The following is a 19,631-nucleotide window of genomic DNA, read 5'->3' as shown; positions in this document are numbered from 1 at the left end:
AGTTTAAACTCATTAGTCTGGCTTTTTATTCCCTGGCAATATATATATTTTTAAATTTCCTGCCATTTTCTTCTCAAACACTAAGCTTACAATTAAATTGGTGTAGTCACTGACCAAGACTATGTCTTGCTCTGAACTACCAGTGCATTTCTGTTTAATGTCATTATGCCTCCTTATCCCCTTCATTCTCCAAAGCCTATTCATTTTTAAGATCCAGATCAAGTCTCCCTCCTCCATGAAGACACTACGGACCGTTCTGGCTAATAATTTTCTCTCCATCTCCTGAACTTCTCTAGCACTTGTCACCTGTCCAACTCATTTAAAATGATGGAGCAGTAAAGCTGAAAGCAACTGGACATCATTAATCCAAAACCTTCAGTCTTTATTTTGCCTTTGACATTGTTTACATTATTACAAAAAACTTATTTATATTGATATTTAACATTATATATTCTTATTTTTTATCTTTCCAAATGTGTTTTCTCCAAGGTGGGAGGTAGAGCATATACATCCTTTAGTCCCCAACCTATCATCAGCATCACTTCCTTTTATTGAGAATTGTAACCTGTAAGTCACTGTACTAGGTCCTTTATCTATATTTTTATTTAATCAGTACAACAACCTCTTAAGGTAGGTATTGTTATGTCCTTCTTATGGATGAGAAGCATGGAGAGGATGAATAACTTGCCTGAGGTCATATAGCACTAAGTGGTAGAGCTGAATTTCCGACCTAAGTCTGACTGACTCCAAAGCCTGTGCTTAAGTAATGTTTCATCGATTATTTAAGGGAAAAACTGAAGATTGCAAGTAGAACAACAGGGAGCTGGTCTGTCTTTCTGTGTTATCTGCTGGCTAAAGTCCACATTCAGAGCTGATAAAAGTTTGGTATTCAACTACCTGGCAAAAGCATCACTTTCTCTATATTATAAAACTCTCTGGAGATAGTTTCCCGGGTTGTAAGCTATATAAGTACATTGTTTTATGGTGTTTTGTCTAACACTTCATGTTAAAAGGTGACCTGTCTACAGAGGGATAATCATGTACTTCATACATATATTCTCACTGATGGTGACCTTAACCGCTATCATAAATAAGCACTTTTATGTGTCACAATTGAAAGAGCCTGCGTGGTCCTAGAAATCAAATGGTTTTGTGTGCAGTCTATATAACTTTTTAAATATAGGTTATGAGTAATGTAAATGCTCAGAGTTTTAGTTAAAAAGTTCTCTATGTACAAAATAGTGACAAAAATACATATGTCACAAAGCTTTCTCAGACACAACCACCTTACCTCCACCAGCTCTTGCTGCCTTGTACTTTGGCAATTTACAATTCCTAAGTGCTTGTAAGGCTCAGCTCCTCTATAACTAACCATTTAACAAGCCAATGGTGTTAAAGAAAGCTCATGCCTTTGGTCCCCACCACACACCTTGTACATTCTTTTATCATAGCACCCATACCCTTTATTGTTTATATACCTATTTCCTAATAAATACTTGTTGAATTAATTCATGGAGTAATATATGAAATCAGTTTTGTGGGGATAGATGGAGATAGACCTGGGAAGTGCTATTGAATGGAGTTTGTGGGTAAAGTTCATTTAACAAAGTTGTGGCATCAAACTTCTATTTTTTTTTTTTTTTTCAGTACGCGGGCCTCTCACTGTTGTGGCCTCTCCCGTTGCGGAGCACAGGCTCCGGACGCGCAGGCTCGGCAGCCATGGCTCACGGGCCTAGCCGCTCCATGGCATGTGGGATCTTCCCGGACTGGGGCATGAACCCGTGTCCCCTGCATCGGCAGGCGGACTCTCAACCACTGCGCCACCAGGGAAGCCCTAAACTTCTATTTTTTAAAATAATTTAAAAACAATTTGTGGAGAAGCACAGCTTAATTAAATTTACTGAAGGACTACCAGGCATTTACCTATTGCCAACAAAATTATGATTCAATAAAGACATGAATAACAAAATATATTAATGATGTCTGTTTCTAGGAATTTATAATGAAGATACTTTTTTCCCAGTTCAAAAGCTATGATACAGGGTTTCCCTGGTGGCCCAGTGTTTAAGAATCCGCCTGCCAATGCAGGGGACACGGGTTCGAGCCCTGGTCCGGGAAGATCCCACATGCCACGGAGCAACTAAGCCCGTGGGCCACAACTACTGAGTCCACGTGCCACAGCTACTGAAGCCCAGGCGGCTAGAGCTCGTGCTCCACAACAAGAGAAGACACTGAAATGAGAAGCCTGCACACTGCAACAAAGAGTAGCCCCCGCTCACCGCAACTAGAGAGAAAGCCCGAGCACAGCAGCAAAGACCCAACGCAGCCAAAATAAATAAATAAATAAATACTAAAATAAATAAATTTATTTTTTTTAAAAATCTATGATACAAAAAACAAAACAAGGAAACCAAAAAACGTCAAGGACATAGAAATTCCTTTAGAGTAAATGTTATTCTGTGTTACCTAATTGTATGCAAAGGATGGGGAGAGCTGCTTGCATGTGCTACAATGTGGATGCTTTTCATACTGATATCCATGTTGTCTTTAGAAGGATTAGAATGCTTCTGTTTTCCATTTGGGGAGTGAAGAAGAGTGAAGAGGAAAATTCCCCAAACATCCTGTGAGTGAAAAGCTTTCAATGACTGAGTACACTTTCCTTCAGTTAAGAGCATAGCACTTCTGCTGGCCAACAGGTGATCCACACTCTGAATGCTGCATTCTAACAAGCTCTCCCAGCAATCACTTGGTCTTCTTAAGAGCCAGAGGCACACTCTGAAGAGACAGCTGAGTGAGATTATGAGCACAGTTTGTGGTCATGACTAAATTCCTTAGTGTGAGGCCAAATGAATGATGGGAATCTAACTTGTAACCTTGGCTCCATCACATCATCAATCAAAATGTTGCCAACTGAGGCAGTGAAACCAAGCCCTGCATTTGCCATTGGCACTTTTGGGCTGTGTGCAGGTAGCCATACTCTGTTGGGTCCACCTGCAGCTTCCTTGGTGAAGCAAAGTAAATAATATACTAATTCAAACCTGCTTGGCTGTGTGGCTAATTTCCACTGCCAGATCGCTTCCAGAATTCCCAATGCCAATTATAATGACTCTCTTTCCAGTTAAACTCTCTGGATTCTTATAATCTCGAGTATGGAAGTACTGTCCTTTGAACTTCTCAATTCCTGCAAGAGAAGGGAAAATTATTACTGGGTGATGGTTTATCTGATATCATTTGTTAAATCATTCTTTTTTTTTTTTTTGCAGTGTGTAGAGTTTATGAGAGAACATACATTCTCTGTATGTTCTCCTTTTACTCAGGTGCATTCTTGCCTTTCTGAATATTTTTGCCTGTTTTCTTTTCCCATAGCCTCAGAGTGGAACCTTGTGATTTCCTTATTATAAGTAGTCTGCTGAACTCAGGATCTGTTAGTATTTTAGACCTGTGGACTCACAAATCCAAACTGCTTCCAAAAACCTCCATTCTCTTTTGTCTTTTCATCCTCTTTATTTTTTTTTAATTGAAGTGTAGTTGACTTATAATATTATATCAGTTTCTGATGTACAACATAGTAACTTGATATTTATATAGATTATGCAACATACAAAGTTATTACGATATTACAGTCTTTTGATTATATTCCTCGTGCTGTATATTACAACCCTGTGGCTGATTTATTTTATACCTGGTAGCTTCCATTTCTTAATCCCCTTCACCTATTTTGCCCATCCCCCACCCCCTCTTTTCATCATCTGTAAATACCTACTTCTATTCCAATTGGAGTATATATGTTCTTATATACTCTAAACTATACATAGAGTGCTTTTTTCCTCTCAGAATGAAAATCCAGGCCAAAGACTGTAATTAAACTCTTTCTTTAAGATTTATTTTCTTCCTTAGAAACTCAATATTTCTGTTTATTTCCTCGATTGCTAAAAAAGCCCTCATTCAGGTTAAAGAAGATGTGGTAAATATATACAATGGAATATTACTCAGCCATAAAAAAGAATGAAATAATGTCATTTGCAGCAACATGGATGGACCTAGAGATTGTCATACTGAGTGAAGTAAGTCAGAAAAAGACAAATATCATATGATATCGCTTATATGTGGAATCTAAAACAAATGGTACAAATGAACTTATTTAAAAAACAGAAATACACTCACAGATGTAGAAAACAAACTTATGGTTACCAGGGGGGAAAGGTGTGGGGGAGGGATTAACTGGTAGACTGGGATTGACATATACACACTACTATATATAAAATAGGTAACAGATAAGTACCTACTGTATAGCACAGGGAACTCTTCTCAGTACTCTGTAATGACCTATATGAGAAGAGAATCTAAAAAAGAGTGGATATATTTATATGAATAACTGACTCACTTTGCTGTACAGCAGAAACTAACACAACATTATTAATCAACTATACTCCAATAAAAATTAAAAAAGAAAAAATCCCTCATTCAATCTAATGCAGATCAACCTTTATCCTTAAAAAAACTAAAATTATTGTGAAACTAAATATAGAGCCTTCTAATTTTCCTCTAGTCCCCCAAATTACTGTTATCTCTACCTCCTAAATAGCATTAATACAAGTTATCCCATCACCTTTCGGGAGAATATGCAGAATTAGGATAAGCCTTATTTCATCCCAAGATAGGAATCACTCAGACAACAATCCTCCCATTCTTTAGGGATCAGGTCACAGGCATATTTCAAGTGTCTTCCTTCCTTGTAGGCTACTTACCAGGGAAGCTTTCCAAGGGTAAGTGAGCATTGGTGTGATGGCCAGTGCAAACCATAACTCCATCAAAGACATTCACCTCCTTTTCCCCTTCAGATTCCGTGACCACCTCCCATTGGCCTGAAGTGGAGAAATCAGGCTGCTTCTTCACACTGCACACGGTGGTCTAAAAAGAAAAGGGATAGCCACAGGGGACTATAACCACAGTCAATATAGTGGACATTTTCCCTGACAGGACTCTCCTTGCAGAGGGTTACACAAATGGCTGATACCACATAACAGGCCTCATACAGGGATATTTGATTTTCATACTCCACAAATCAGAACTTTTTTGTTTGGGGCTGTGGTCAGAGTGAGAAAGCTTCCATGAGGCAAGCTAAATAAAACAGAGTTGGCAGACTAATGCTGCACTCTCCTCTTCTTCTAGGAAAGTGCAAATTACTAGTTCTCTTGGACCATAGCCTAAGGCAATGTGATACTTGAATAAAGTTTGGGCTTCTCTTGTGCTTCTGAGACACTCCATGCACTAAATGCCTATTCCTCCCCATACCCCCAGACATCCTGAGACCCTCTGATGCCTTCTTACCTCAAGTCCTGTTCTCACTGCCTGGCCTTAAACTTGTGACTGAGCTAGAGGGCTCCCTTTCCTAACAGAGTAGAAAAACATCTCAGTGGCTCATATTTTACATAAATGAACCTCTCTTTGACTCCCATAAATGCCCATTTTACAAGTAACTATAAAGAAAAGAGGTGTGAGGTGGGATAGTCAGTGGCACAATTTTTTGCTTTAAAAAATAATAATAAATATGGGTTACTCTACCCAGGTTAAGGAAATATTAAGAATGTGTTCTATGTGCTTCTAGGGTTTATGACCATAATGTCTTGGTTGACTAATAGAGATACCCCTCTTGTATACCCGAGCCATCCTATACTATTTGTTGTTCTTCTCTATCATGTTCTTACTTTTACACAGGCTGGTGCTTCTGCCTGGATCATCCTTTTATTCTTTCTCCATTTGGAGATACTCACCCTTCAACATTTAGCTTGGTATTATCTCCTCTAAGAAAACTTCCTTGGTGCCTGATGGGTTAAGCAACCCTCTTCTGAGCTGCAATGTATAGATTTCAGTGGCATTTATCACTAACTCTTCATTTTTAATAATTATGTTTACAATGAAATTTCTCATTTTTCTATCTCTATAACTAGACTGTGATATCACTAATTTTTTTTTTGCTTTTGTGTCTTCACTGCTTATTATGGTAACAAACCTGTTCAATAAGTGTTTAAAGAAGTGAAGAGAAGCACCACTAGGCTGTAAATGACTGACTTTGGAAGCCGTCACTGGATATTGCCATTTTAAATTTGTTTTTAAAGAGAAAGGGTCATGATTTAGTAGAATGATCAGAAGGTAGAAGATTTGGGCTTTTTGCCAGCTGTCAGAAGTATTGATTCTTTTATGGTCATGGTTTAGAATGATAGGAATATCACGGAAGACTCTACAGCAGGAAGGAACCAATGAAGTGATCTAGTACAATCATCTTGTTTTACAAATAAACTTAAGACACACCAACTTTGAGGAACTTACTTGTCTGAAGTCACAAGTTGATTAGTGGTAGAGCAAAGACTAGAACTCAAGTTTTTGTTTCCCACCTCAGTGTTCCTCCCTCTACACCAGAGTTAACTTTTTTGCTTCCTCATAACTTTTCAATACCTCCTTCACTGGGTTGTTGTGATCACATAAATAATGCACTGGAAAGCACTTCACAAAGTACAAAAGGGCTAAGCAGCAAGTTGTGAAAACAGAAGGTTTTAAAGATCCCATACCTGTCAGTTCCCCTCATTGTTTTATTGTAATCAAATGATATAGAATGAAGGCAATGAAATGAAGGTGGCTTCCTGGATCTGAAGTCAAAATACATAGAAGAGGGACCTTTCTATGAATATTTTGAGACACAGAGAAGACACAGAGTGGAGTCTGGATAGGATAGATACATGAGCATATCAAACCAATCTAAGCACTGGTAAATAAGACCAGTTATTCATTTACTTGACAAACAACTCAGAACACAGAGATACCCACGAAATTCCCTACCTTAAATCGAATGTACTTTAGAAGGTCAAATTCTTTGGCATACATCCTGAAATACTCCAGGACCTGGGAGTTGTGCATGAAGTTAGGATAGTGATCTGGGATGGGATAGTCACTGAAGCACATCATCTCCTTAGAAGTGTTGATGATCACTGACTTGTAAATACTGGCCCTTCCTTCTTCAGGTTCTTCCTGCAGTAAATAAAAAGCATTCATAGCAACTTGAGAATTAAGGTCATGGTTTATAAACAGCCAACAAACATTTGAAAATGTTTTCTGAAAGAAATGCCAATTAAAAAAAGTCCCCTCCCCACAACCCTTCACATCTCCCAGTATTTGTGCCCTCGTGCAGTCTCTTCCCCTTGAATCTAAGTTGTCTTTATGACTTGCTTTTGACCAACAGCATGCAGTTGGGATGATACTGAATGACTTCCAAGACTAAGTGATAAGTAGTCTTGCAGTTTCTGCCCGAGTCTCTTAGAAAGCTTGCTCTGGTGGAAGTCAGCAGCTACGTAAGAAGTACAGCTACCCTGAGACCACCATCCTGTGAGGAAGCCCGAGCTAGCCACATGAAGAGCATGTTTGGGATAGAGAGATGTGCAGCCAGCCCCAAGAAGTTCTAGTTATCCCAGCTGATGTTCTAAATATGTGAGCAGAGAGGTCATAGCACACGTCCTGTTCCAGCTGTCACCTGATTGACTCCAAGTGAGAACTGCCCATCTGAGTAATAGTCTTTTAAATAGTATATATATTTCAAAGCCTAGGGAAGTTTCAAGAGTTTCATACACTTGCCACATTGTTCTCCAGGAAACACTGTACTAACTTACATTCTGTCCACTATGTGTTCCCATTTTACCTCGTTTTTACTAAATTACAAAGACAATTACTCAGTGTTAGCAAAAATGAGGTGAAATGAGATCTTAGTACAATGTTTTCTGGACAGCAATGTGGCAAGAATATGAAACCCTTGCAACCTAGCCTTTTAAAGAAAGATTCAGCATTGTAGACAAAGATTTATGTTAAAGGATGTTAATGACAGCATTATTTTAACATAAAAATGAAATAAGCTAAATGCCTGCAATACTATGATTTATAGGAAATATATATTTGGTTATCCAGATGGTCAAAATATATTTCTCATATATGGTCTTTCTCCACAGTCCCTGTCTCAGAGCTCCCAATACTCTCCTAATTTCCTAACTGTTGAGAGTGATAGGAAGTGTCTTTTATTATGTTAATATGGTGACCTTTAGAAAGCAACTAAGGATGTGGGCTGGTTACCAATGGAGCAAACCCTGTGATTAGAGGGTTGTAACTTTCAGTTGCCTATCCCCTGACCTCTGGGGAGGCGACAGGGGCTGGAAGTTGAATCAATAGCAATGCCCAATGATTTAATCAATCATGCCTATGTCATAAAGCCTCCGTAAAAATCCAAAAGAGTGGGGTTCAGGGAGCTCCCAGGATGGTGAACCGAAGAGACTAGGGGAGAGTGGTGTGCCTGGAGAGGGCATGGAAGCTCAGTGTCCTTTTCCCTATGTACCTCTTTCATTTGCCTGTTCCTAAATTATATTCTTTTATAACAAACCAGTTACCTAGTGAATAAATGGGTTTCCTGTATTCTGGATCTGCTCTAGCAAATTAATCAAACACAATGGGGGGGGAGGGGTTCGTGGGAATTTCTGATTTATAGTCAGTTGGTCAGAAGTATAGGTAACAACCTGGACTTGAGAATGGCAACTGAAGTCCAAATTCAAGGAGGGGGTCGTTGGAACCTCCAATCTGTAGCTGGTTGTTCAGAAGCCCAGGTAATAACCAGGGCTTATGACTGGTGTCTCAAGTGGAGTCGAGGGTGCAGTCTTGTAGGACTGAGCCCTCAATCTGTGGAATCTGACACTGTCTCTGGGTAGATAGGGATCAGAATTGAGTTGAATTCTTGGACATCCTGTTAGTGTTTGAGAATTGTTTGCTGGTGTCTGGGGACCACCCGCCACCCACATACACACACTGGAATTGGTCTCAGAACCATTTAATGCCCAACAAAATTCACTGCAATTTTGAGGAGCACTGCTCCAGATCCTTGCTATCTAAAGTAGGATCTGTGGACTAGCAGCAGGGCATCACTTGGGAGATTGTTAGAAATGCAGAATCTCAGCCCCCACCCCAGACCTACTGAATTGGAACCTGTCTTTTAACAAAATCCTCAAGAGTTTCAGACGCATCTGAAAGCAGAGAAGCATTGCTTAGCTGACATTAAACCCCAGTTCATTGTTCTTTCCCCATCAAGGTTATCTTCTTTGCTTCCTCAAAAACTTCTAATAACTACCCCATGGGGGTGCTGTATTGATCACATAAAATAAAGCCATAGCCACTCAGATTGTTATGTTTAGCCTCTCACTGAGATATCATAAATGATGACTTTTCAACTCTACTAGAATTTTAAAAAATTGTTTTGATTATGGAAAATTACCTTAACCAATTTGGACCCCCTCTTCTCTTTTTATTCCAGAAAAAGATATATGGATATTACTGAACATTAAATGGCCACAAATGAGAGTGTTCATTGGTTTTGCCCATATTAGAGATGATTTTCCTCCCATTTTTAGAGAAGAATTTTTCAGTTTCAGAATCCTGAATAGATCATTCCCATTTCTCTGCCCCATACTTCAAGATCTCGTTCCCTTTGGCTGCTAATAATGTTTCCACAGGTCTCTTTCTAATCTATCCTACCTATTTCAACCAAAGTGTTCTTTCTAGGGTATGGTTGTATCTCTGCCCTAATTAAAGTTTTAGATGCTGCCCCATTTTCTCTAGTTTATATTTTTCAACTTAGGATTCAAAGACCTCCATAATGTCTTGGAGTCTATTCTTTATCTCTCCAACTAGATTGTAGGCCCCTTGACTTGTATTCATGATCTTTCCCACAGCATATAAAATTATAAATAGCACTTAGTAGATATTTAATAGATGTACATTGAATTATACTGAGAAAGGTACATATAGAAAAAGGAAATAAATTTCACAAAATGCATAACAAACTAATGAAATACATCAAAATTCATTGCAAAAACAGTTGAGTAAGATATTTTTATCTTATTCACAAAAATTTGCTGTAAGGAAAATTGCAAAATAACATAAAATCAAATGCATAGATATACTCATTTTATAGTATTTAAAATAGCTATTAATTATAAACCACTTAAAATTCCTCCCTACCCCAGTAGGAAAAGGGTTTAGTAAATTATGGTATCTCAATATGATACAGAATTTACGTTTCACACCACTCCTTAAGTATCCTGCTAAACTCAAAGCAGATCCTGTCAACCCACTGCTTAATGGCTTCAACTGATTGCATTTGGAAAACCAAATTTCCTATTTTGAAACTCAGCATATTTCGCAATCTATCCCAGTCTATTTTTTATCTTCATTTAGTGCTCTCCTCAGTTAACTTCAAGCTTCTGAGTCATTAAATTGTTGTTGAAACATTCCAGACTCTTTCACAACTTTAAACTTTTGTAACACTATACTACTGCATCTTCATTTGGAAAATTCCTATCTATCATTCAAGAGTCACATCAAATGTCATTTCTTTTTTTTTTTACAACTTTATTGGAGTGTAATTGCTTCACAATGGTGTATTAGTTTCTGCTTTATAACAAAGTGAATCAGTTATACATATACATCTGTTCCCATATCCCTTCCCTCTTGCATCACCAAATGTCATTTCTTTGGTGAAGTATTTCTTGTTCTCTCCACTGAGTCAAATGCCCCATTCAACCTCCAAGCTGCCAAAACTCTCTGCTCAGATTGCCATCAAAGCAAATTAGAACACACAATATTCTGCATTTGTTTCTATGACTGTAAGGTACCCGAAAATAGGATTTGTGTCTTATTTTTTGCATCTCTGTCATCAAAACAGTACCTCATATATAGTGGATGCTTAATAAATGCTTCGAAATGAATTAATGAGTGAATTATAGAGATTGAATTTGGAGATACTTAAAACTATGATTTTGAAATCTGTATAGGAACACTGAAAATGGCCTATGATATAACTTTAAGCGGAAAAAGTAATATTACAAAATTAAGATCACATTCTAATCACCAAATATATAATATTATGTATGCCTAGGGCAATTGTATACCTATGTCTATCAATGTCTATATAATTATACATTGTACAATCTCTCCCCTGTTATATGAGTATATTTTATTTATTTTAAATCAATAAAACTTGAAAGTAGGAAAAACAAATTGATTTATTAAGGAGGTAGGATTTTTTCTTTTATTTTTGTAGAAATGTTGTTTATACTACACCTTGATGATAAAAAAAACTTCAACAAACAAGGAATAGAGGGAAACATCTTCAATTTAATAAAGAACATCTACAAAATACCTGCAGCTAACAGCATACTTAATAGTGAGAAAATGGACAATTTCCCCCCCATAAAATTGAGAACAAGGCAAGGATATACTCTCTTACAACTTCTGTTCAACACTGCACTAGAAATCCTAACTAATATAATAAGATAAGAAATGGAAATAAAAGTATACAGCCTGGGAAGGAATAAATAAAATGATTTTTTTTTTTTTTTTTTTTTTTGCGCTACACGGGCCTCTCACTGTTGTGGCCTCTCCCGTGGCGGAGCACAGGCTCAGTGGCCATGGCTCACAGGCCCAGCCGCTTCGCCGCATGTGGGATCTTCCCGGACCGGGGCACGAACCCGTGTTCCCTGCATCGGCAGGCAGACTCTCAACCACTGCGCCACCAGGGAAGCCCAATATAATATGATTTTTATTCACAGATGATATGACTGTCTGTGTAGAAAATCTCAAAAATTAAAAAAAAAAATTCCTGGAACTAATAAGCAATTATAGCAGGGTTGCAAGATACAAGGTTAATATACAAAAGTCACTTACTTTCCTATATACCAGAAATGAAAAATTGGACTCTGAAATTAAAAAAACAGTACCATTTATAATAACACTCCCCCCAAATTAAGTGCTTAGGTAAAAAATCTAACAAAATATGTATGAGACTTATATGTAGATACCATAAAACACAGAAGAAGAAAATCAAAGATATAAATAAATGGAAAGATATGCTGTGCTCATAGATTGGAAGATTCAGTATTGTTAAGATGTCAGTTTTCCCAACTTGATCTGAAGATTCAACACAATCCCAATCAACATCCCAGCTAGCTATTTTGTAGATATTGACAAACTGATTCTAAAATATATGTGGGGGACTTCCCTGGTGGTGCAGTGGCTAAGACCACAAGCTCCCAATTCAGGGGGCCCGGGTTCAATCCCTGGTCAGGGAACTAGATCCCACATGCATGCCGCAACTAAGACCCGGTGCAACCAAATAAATAATAAATAAAAAATATATATAAAATATATGTGGAAAGTAAAAAGGCCTAGAATAGCCAACTTTGTCCTTAAGTGTGGACTGTGCCTAGTGACTTTCTTGCAAAGATTATTGTATGACAAGGGAGAAAAAAAAGAGCAACTTTACAGTGGCAAACCCTCATAAACACCATCTCAAGCCAGGTCGTCAAGGTTAACATCAATCGGTGTGATAAGTTTGATAGTGTTTACCATTGATATGATGTGATGAGAACAGACCCTACCTTTAAGGCCTTCCTCCCCAAAATTCATAACCCCAGTCTAACCATGATGAAAACATGAGACAAATCCCAGTTGAGGGACATTCTATACAATACCTAACCAGTAATCCTCAAAACTGTCAGGGTCATGAAAAACAAGGAAAGTCTGAGAAATTGTCACAGCCAAGAGGAGCCTAAGGAGACATGACAACTGCATGCAATGTGGTGTTCTGGACGGGAACTCCTGGAACAGGAAAAGGCCGTCAGGAAAAAAACCCTAAGTAAATCTGAATAAAGCATGGACTTCAACTAATAATAATGTATCAATACTGGTTCGTTAATTAGGACAAATGTATCATACTAATGTAAGATGTTAATGATAGCTGGGCATGCAGTATATGGGAACTCTGTAGTATCTTCTTAATAATTCTGTAAATCTAACACAGTTCTAAAATTCAAAGTTTATTTAAACATGTTGTTTGTACATAGCACGTTTTTTCAAAAAAATTAAATTAATGAGTGGTAGGGTCCTTTTGGAACCAAGATGTTTGAGGGGGCAGGGGTAGACACATTCCTAACTATTAAATTCGACTTCATTCATTCATTCAGTAGATATTTCTAAAGTCCTTCTGTAATAAAAACACTATATTAATGCGAAAAAATACAAGTCTGTCCCTGTTTCCCAAGGGTTGAAAGTTTAGTACAAAGAGTAGAGCCATGCTTTCCACAGCAGCTGTGTTGGGGTCACTGAGCTAAATGAATCACAGATCTTACCCCTGTGACAATAATCATATATTTGTATTCTTTTTCAAGTAATTAAGACAACAAAGTGTTATTGTGTGTCAACAGAAACCTTCAAGCCCTTCTAAACACCTGATTGGATCCTAGGTGGGGTTCATCACTGTCAACTCACTGCTTTATAAAAGAGAGTGAGGGCAGAGCAGTACTGGGTCAGTGAGTGTTAAAAGAAGCTTCTGCTCCTGCATTTTAGTATTTCCTACCATCGGCGAATAATCTGCCCTCTAGAGATGTATCTTGATTCTATTTCCTGCCTAAGCACATGACTCGCATTGAGTAGGAAGTCCATATGAGAAAAGAGAGAACCAGGGACGTAGGGTAGTGTAATTGGAACTGAATGGATTGGAGGCAATAGTAAGGGCAGAAGAAAGGAGAAAAATGACTCCCCTTCAGTGGGAGGAGTGAGAACAGTGTGGATCTTCTGTTCCTTTGACAGACTCTCAGAATCCCGTGGGACAGAAGCTGTCTTAGGACTGTTGTTCTCAGAGTTGTCTTCACACTGGACTCATCTGGGGAACTCTAAAATACTAATGCCTGGCCCTTACTCCCAGAGACCCTGTTTTAATTGCTCCTTCTCTAATGTGTAGACAAGGTTGAGATCTGCTGGTAAGAGGTCGTGTGGTGGCCCCGGAAAGCTCAGGGCACCAGAGTTTATCCCATCTACCTCAGAAGTCTTTTCTTCACATATCCTTAGCTAAACTGCAGAATGCCTGAGGGCAGTGGCAGGAAGTTATATAACTCTGTATCTCCACACCATCTAACAAAGTCTGAGCTTCAGAAATGTTTGTTCAATGAACTGTTATCGATTTTGTTTTCAACACGCAATGTGATCCTCATTTATCACCTGGGAAAGCTGGGGTAAAAGCTGAAGGGCAAAGGTTTCCATGTTGGCTGTGCATTAGAAATAACTAGTGGAGAGCTTTATTGACACCCCAGGCCAATAAAACCAGAATCTGGATGGACTGATATCAGTATTTGTTAAAGTTTGTTAAAGTTCCCCAGGTGATTGTTCAGTGTTGCAGCCAGATCTGACAGCCACTGCTCTACAGTTACCCTCTTTTAAGTATTTTTGTATCCATTCAGTTGTCTTTTTTTGGGGGGGGGTGGTTGATATTTAAGAATTAAAAACACCTGTTCAGGGCCTCCCTGGTGGCGCAGTGGTTGAGAGTCCGCCTGCCGACGCAGGGGATACGGGTTCGTGCCCCGGTCTGGGAGGATCCCATATGCCGCGGAGCGGCTGGGCCCGTGAGCCATGGCCGCTGAGCCTGCGCATCCGGAGCCTGTGCTCCGCAACGGGAGAGGCCACAACAGTGAGAGGCCCGCGTACCGCAAAAAAAAAAAAAAAAAAAACCTGTTCAACTAAGGGTGTTTATTACTTAATTTCATATTTTAAATTAAAATGTATTAAATATGCCTCATTTGACATTATATTGTATCCATATGGTACCTTTGTATCACATATACACTTTAAAACCTCATTACGTGAACTGTAGTTATCAGATCAGCAGCATCAACATCACCTGGGGCTTCACCTGAAATATAGAATATTGGCACCACCCCAGATTAATGAATCGGAATGTACACTTCAGCAAAAGCTCCAGTGATTCATGTGCACATTAAAGTTGGAGAAGCACTGCTTTGGTATACTTTAAGGATTTTTAAAATTCAGATTGACTAAAGAATATTAAAAATTATTTTCCAGCATTACATACTTCTGAAAACCTCAGCATTTCATAAGGCATTTATCATTTTAAGCTATTTTGTTCATAAAGTAATATTGCAGTATGAAAATTAAAGTGATACGTCTCACATTACTACCGACTTTTCACCATCAGTCTGGTCTAACATTAATGAGGAGATCAAGAAGAAAGAAATTTATACTGAGTCCCTGAGAACTGTGACAAGAAAGAGAAAATGGAAGCCCTGAGTTGCCAGTGGCTTACTGGACACCCGGTAGCAATGGTGGAATTCCAAATTGCTTGGGATGCTCCTATATATGAAACCCCCAATGAATTACAGAAAATTTAGGGGGGGTAGGATGGGGAAGAGGAAGACTCCAAATAACAAGCAAGTGGGTCCTAGAAAAGCAGATCTCAGAGGCAATTCTTGAGGAAACCAGCATCAGCATGTAAAACATGTTTAATCTGCAATTAATGGATGTTTATAATACCTCAGGCTCCACAACTGTGTAACTGTGGAATAAGTGAGAATGAAGGTCTCTATTTTCACAAGCATTCTAAGCAGCCACCCAAGATATTTTGCTTCTCTAGGATTCATTTATAAAATGTAAATATATATGCCAGGCATCCCCCGTGGCTCTAGAAATATAGCGGTGTTTGTGTGTGCATTTATAATATATGTAAAATATGTGTATGCTATATATAATATGATAGACACAGATGTGGTCTGTCTTAACAGCAGTCAGAGCATTATGATGAAATATAGCTTATTTATTTTCAAGAAAGCAGTTTATAAAGTGTTGAATTTTGCCAAGAGTATAATCAGAAAAAACTCCAAATTGGGTCTTTAACAGAGAGGAAGTTTAAACCACTTTGGAAATAAAACCTGATAATCAGGTAGAATGGTGGACCCTTCACTAATTTCATGCCTGGTCAGTAGTTGCCAGACCTGGCTAGGATGCTTACCAGACACCAAATGTGTGGGCCACACTCTAGGCCTACTGAATAATAATTGATGTTTAGCAATTATTGTGCCATTGTTATTAGTGATGACATAATTATTCATTCCTTAATCCCCACAATAACTCTATGAAGTGGGTGCCAGTATTATCTCCTTCTTAAAGATGACAACACAGAGGTACAGATGGGTTTAATTGTTTTCCCCAAGGTCATAGTAGGATTTGAACCCAGATGTGCTCTTAACGTCTACACCATGTTGTGGCTGGATTTCAAAAGTAAAATTTCCTATTGATTACAAAAGATTTATTAACAGTCTTTTCAGCCCATGCCCAAGACTGATTATGACCGAGGCATGGGTGGTGTGCTAAGGAGTATCCACCCTAGATCCGAATAAGGATGATTGTCAAATAGAGTTTTGTGAAATATGAAACAAATCTGGACACCTTAATACACTTAAAACACTGGCTTAAAAAGTGAGTTGAAAAGCAAACCCAATGGATGTTGCTTTGGAGATCAGTTAAGGAGGGTGATATTCTTTGACATATAATAAGCTTAACTATCATTTAAGTAAGAAGATACCTTAACTGTTAGTAAAGAGTTGCAGGGCTGGGTGTGCATATTAAAGCAACTCAACTTTAAAACTGAGTCTGTGCAAGAACAAGAAAAGCCAGTTGCAGGTGCCCTCTGCCCTTCTCTGAAGACAGGACTACTGCTTTGATTTCTCAAGTGAAGGAAAAGTGCAAAGCAAGGAAGGCAGCCAGATTTTATATCCTATTCAAGCACTAGAATCATTAGAGAATTGTCTAAAGTAAAGAAGGAAGGAAGCAACGAAGGAAGGAAGGTAAGAAAGAGAAGGAAAAAAACAAAAAAAAAGTAAGATTACAAGAGATTGAAAAGGGGGATTCCTGGAAGGAGTTGTAAGCAGTATTCTAGATCACTTACCGATGAACGCAGACCAAGAGCAACCACTTTACATGTCTGCCATTCTGCTACACCCCCCACCAAGATTGTTACCCTTTTCTGATAGCAGCAAAACTCATTACAGACAGTGCCCAACTTGTGATTTTTTGACTTTACAATGGTTCAAAAGCGATACACATTCAATAGAAACCACACTTCGAATTTTGAACTTTTCCCGGGTTAGCAATATTTTGTAACATACTCTGACGATGCTGGGCCGTGGCAGCTTCCAGTCAGCTGGAAGGATCAGGAGGGTAAACAACTGATAGACTTACAACCATTCTGCACCCAAACAACCATTATGTTTTTCATGTTCAATACAGCATTCAATAAATTACATGAGCTATTCGACACTTTATTATAAAATAGGCTTTGTGTGAGATGATTTTGCCTTACTGTAGGCTAACGTAAGTGATTTGAGCACACTTAAGGTAGGCTAGGCTCAGCTATGGTGTTAGGTAGGTTAGGTGTATTAAATACATTTGTAACAGGATATTTTCAATTTACGATGGGCTTATCAAGATGTAACCTCATTGTAAATCAAGGAAGATCTGTAAATGAAAATGATCTCTGTGCCATTTTCACAGACATCAGTAAAGGAAAAAACGAGTGATACCTGCGTCCCATTTTGCTGCCAGCGTAGGGAAAGAGGAACCTGCATAGAACCTGAGGTGATGGCTGCTCAGAGGAGGTCAGCAGGTTGAAGCCTGGCGGGTTTAATCACTGTGAAGCCCATAATACTTCCTGACACGAGGTAAAATATCTTATGCACCTAGTTACGGCGAGAGTTCCAAGTATTAAGGAACCAGGAGATTTACCTGAAACCGCCATAGCCCTCCGATGTCATCAGTCCCTTCAAAGCAGACGGGCTCCAAGCCTTCTTCCAGGCAGCACTTGATAGACGTGAGCCCACTCGCTCCTCCCCCAATCACAGCAATTCTTTTCTTGGTCATGGTCTCCAGAGATCTTCACCGGGCTGGGTCAGTGTAACCTGTCCTGAAGAACGGATGACAAAAGACAGAAAGCACACACCAGTTAACACCTTTCAAAGAAGAGCTTGAACGTGGCATTTAGATAAATTCTGCAACAGCAGGTGTCTTTAGGGAAGCCAGATTCCAGTGCCCTCGTGGACCACCGGGAACTACTACACCTTGGATGGGTGAGCCCTGTGCCTGGAAGACCCAGAGCTGAGAGCTCTGCTGCGGTACCAGACCTCACTGCCTTTGCCCCAACACTGGCAGATCCTTCAGCTGCGATCTGGAGGGCACTGCCCTTTCAGCTCTTTGCAAAGAAATGTAAAGCAACAAAGTACAAACAGCAGCAATAGCCAATGTGGAGGGGCTGTTCAGCTCCACCTCCTTTCAGGCAACACACCGCCCACTCAGCAGCACCCATTACCCCCACAGAGGGGATAAAATGTGGGCCAAACCTGCTCTGGGCAGAAAAGATTAACCCTCTGACCTCTCTGTTTTTCACCTGCAGTTGCCCACACTCTCAGCTACTCTCAGGGGAGACCCTAGGGGTCAGAATCTCCATCACGCGCCCTTTCCATTCACTTTTAACTTCCTGGTGTCTTATAGTGACAAACTCCTACTGGTGAAGGGAAACTGTCACCAACAACCCCGAAGCAAGTCTTGCTCCAAAAGCTTACGCGGAGAACATCTATCTTTCAGGAGAACTGTCAGAACACATCCCAGCCCCTCATCCACCTCTCCAAGCCAACCCCCAACCTCACAAATCAGATCTTTGGTTCTGTGCTAAGGGAAGAAATTTACTTTAAAATACCCATGCACTTAGCACAGGGAGATCAGCTCGGTGCTTTGTGACCGCCTGGAGGGGTGGGATAGGGAGGGTGGGAGGGAGACGCAAAAGGGAGAGGATATGGGAACATATGTATATGTATAACTGATTAAATTTGTTATAAAGCAAAAAAAAAAAAAAAAGGAAGAAAATATTTCACCAGAGCATATAGAATAGTCAATAAATGCAGCTTTTAAAAGTAAAAAAAAAAAAAAAAAAATACCCATGCACTGAGCTGGGTGCTGGGGTACAGTGGGGAGTGAGGGGACTAAGTTTCCTACTTAGAGGAGGTTATAGTTTATAGAGAAGACTGATACACAAACAGATAATTTCAAAAACATAAAAATACTGTAAAAAAGAACTTTCCTCACACAGCTACCTGTGTGATTACAAACACAAAATATCCACTTTTAAAATGTAACAAATTTTTCAAATTATTCGGAAAAGTCCAATGTAATGGATATAGGATTTCATACACTGGGTCAGAATCAGGGCTCATTTATCCCAGGAGTCTATTTTGACAGGTGTAAGGGGTTCTGGGAGAGCTGGGTTGTGACAGATGCCATGCATCTTTGTGCACCTTGTACTACTCCCTGAGTCAACCTTGATGAAGATGATTTGATGCCAATAATTCCAGCCCAGGGCTTTGACTTACTAACATCACCCCAAAAGTATCCTTCCCAGACCAATTGTTATTTCTCAAGGGTTTACCTTATATGGTACAAAAGATATAATAGGAATGGACACATGTAATCCTCTCAGCAACCCCAAGAAGAACATACTATCAACTACTTCTTCTGCAAGTAAGTGGAAAGGCAGGGAGGTACACCTGGCAGTTTGGCTTCAATCACTATATATACTGCTCCTTTATGAGGATATTTTTACATCTTTTTTAGCCACGGGTCCTTTGTCTATTTCTCAGCTCTCTATTGCATCCCCTTTCTTTGCCTAACTCCTGCCTTTACAGTTTACACTTTAGTTGAAATGCTTTTAG

General features: G+C 39.2%; 1 protein-coding gene across 2 annotated transcripts in view; it reads right to left on the bottom strand.

Annotated features, from left to right (window-relative positions):
- LOC307047842 (flavin-containing monooxygenase 5-like) overlaps positions 1-17,799 on the bottom strand; it is a gene marked incomplete at both ends in the record, with an annotated part of 38,901 nt that extends 21,102 nt beyond the window's left edge. Inside the window, 4 exons of one of the 2 annotated variants that reach the window (XM_079696544.1) lie at positions 3,039-3,181; positions 4,749-4,911; positions 6,838-7,026; positions 17,656-17,799. In XM_079696544.1, the coding sequence (XP_079552670.1) occupies positions 3,039-3,181; positions 4,749-4,911; positions 6,838-7,026; positions 17,656-17,790 (630 nt within the window). The remainder of the gene's footprint in view (positions 1-3,038; positions 3,182-4,748; positions 4,912-6,837; positions 7,027-17,655) is intronic. The other variant, XM_079696543.1, reaches the window with a different exon arrangement.
- Between the last annotated feature and the right edge of the window lie 1,832 nt (positions 17,800-19,631).

The sequence above is a fragment of the Hyperoodon ampullatus genome (genome assembly GCF_949752795.1).
Source record: "Hyperoodon ampullatus genome assembly, chromosome: 2".
In the NCBI taxonomy this organism is placed as follows: Eukaryota; Metazoa; Chordata; class Mammalia; order Artiodactyla; family Ziphiidae; genus Hyperoodon; species Hyperoodon ampullatus.
This window is presented reverse-complemented; position numbering and strand designations above follow the sequence as displayed.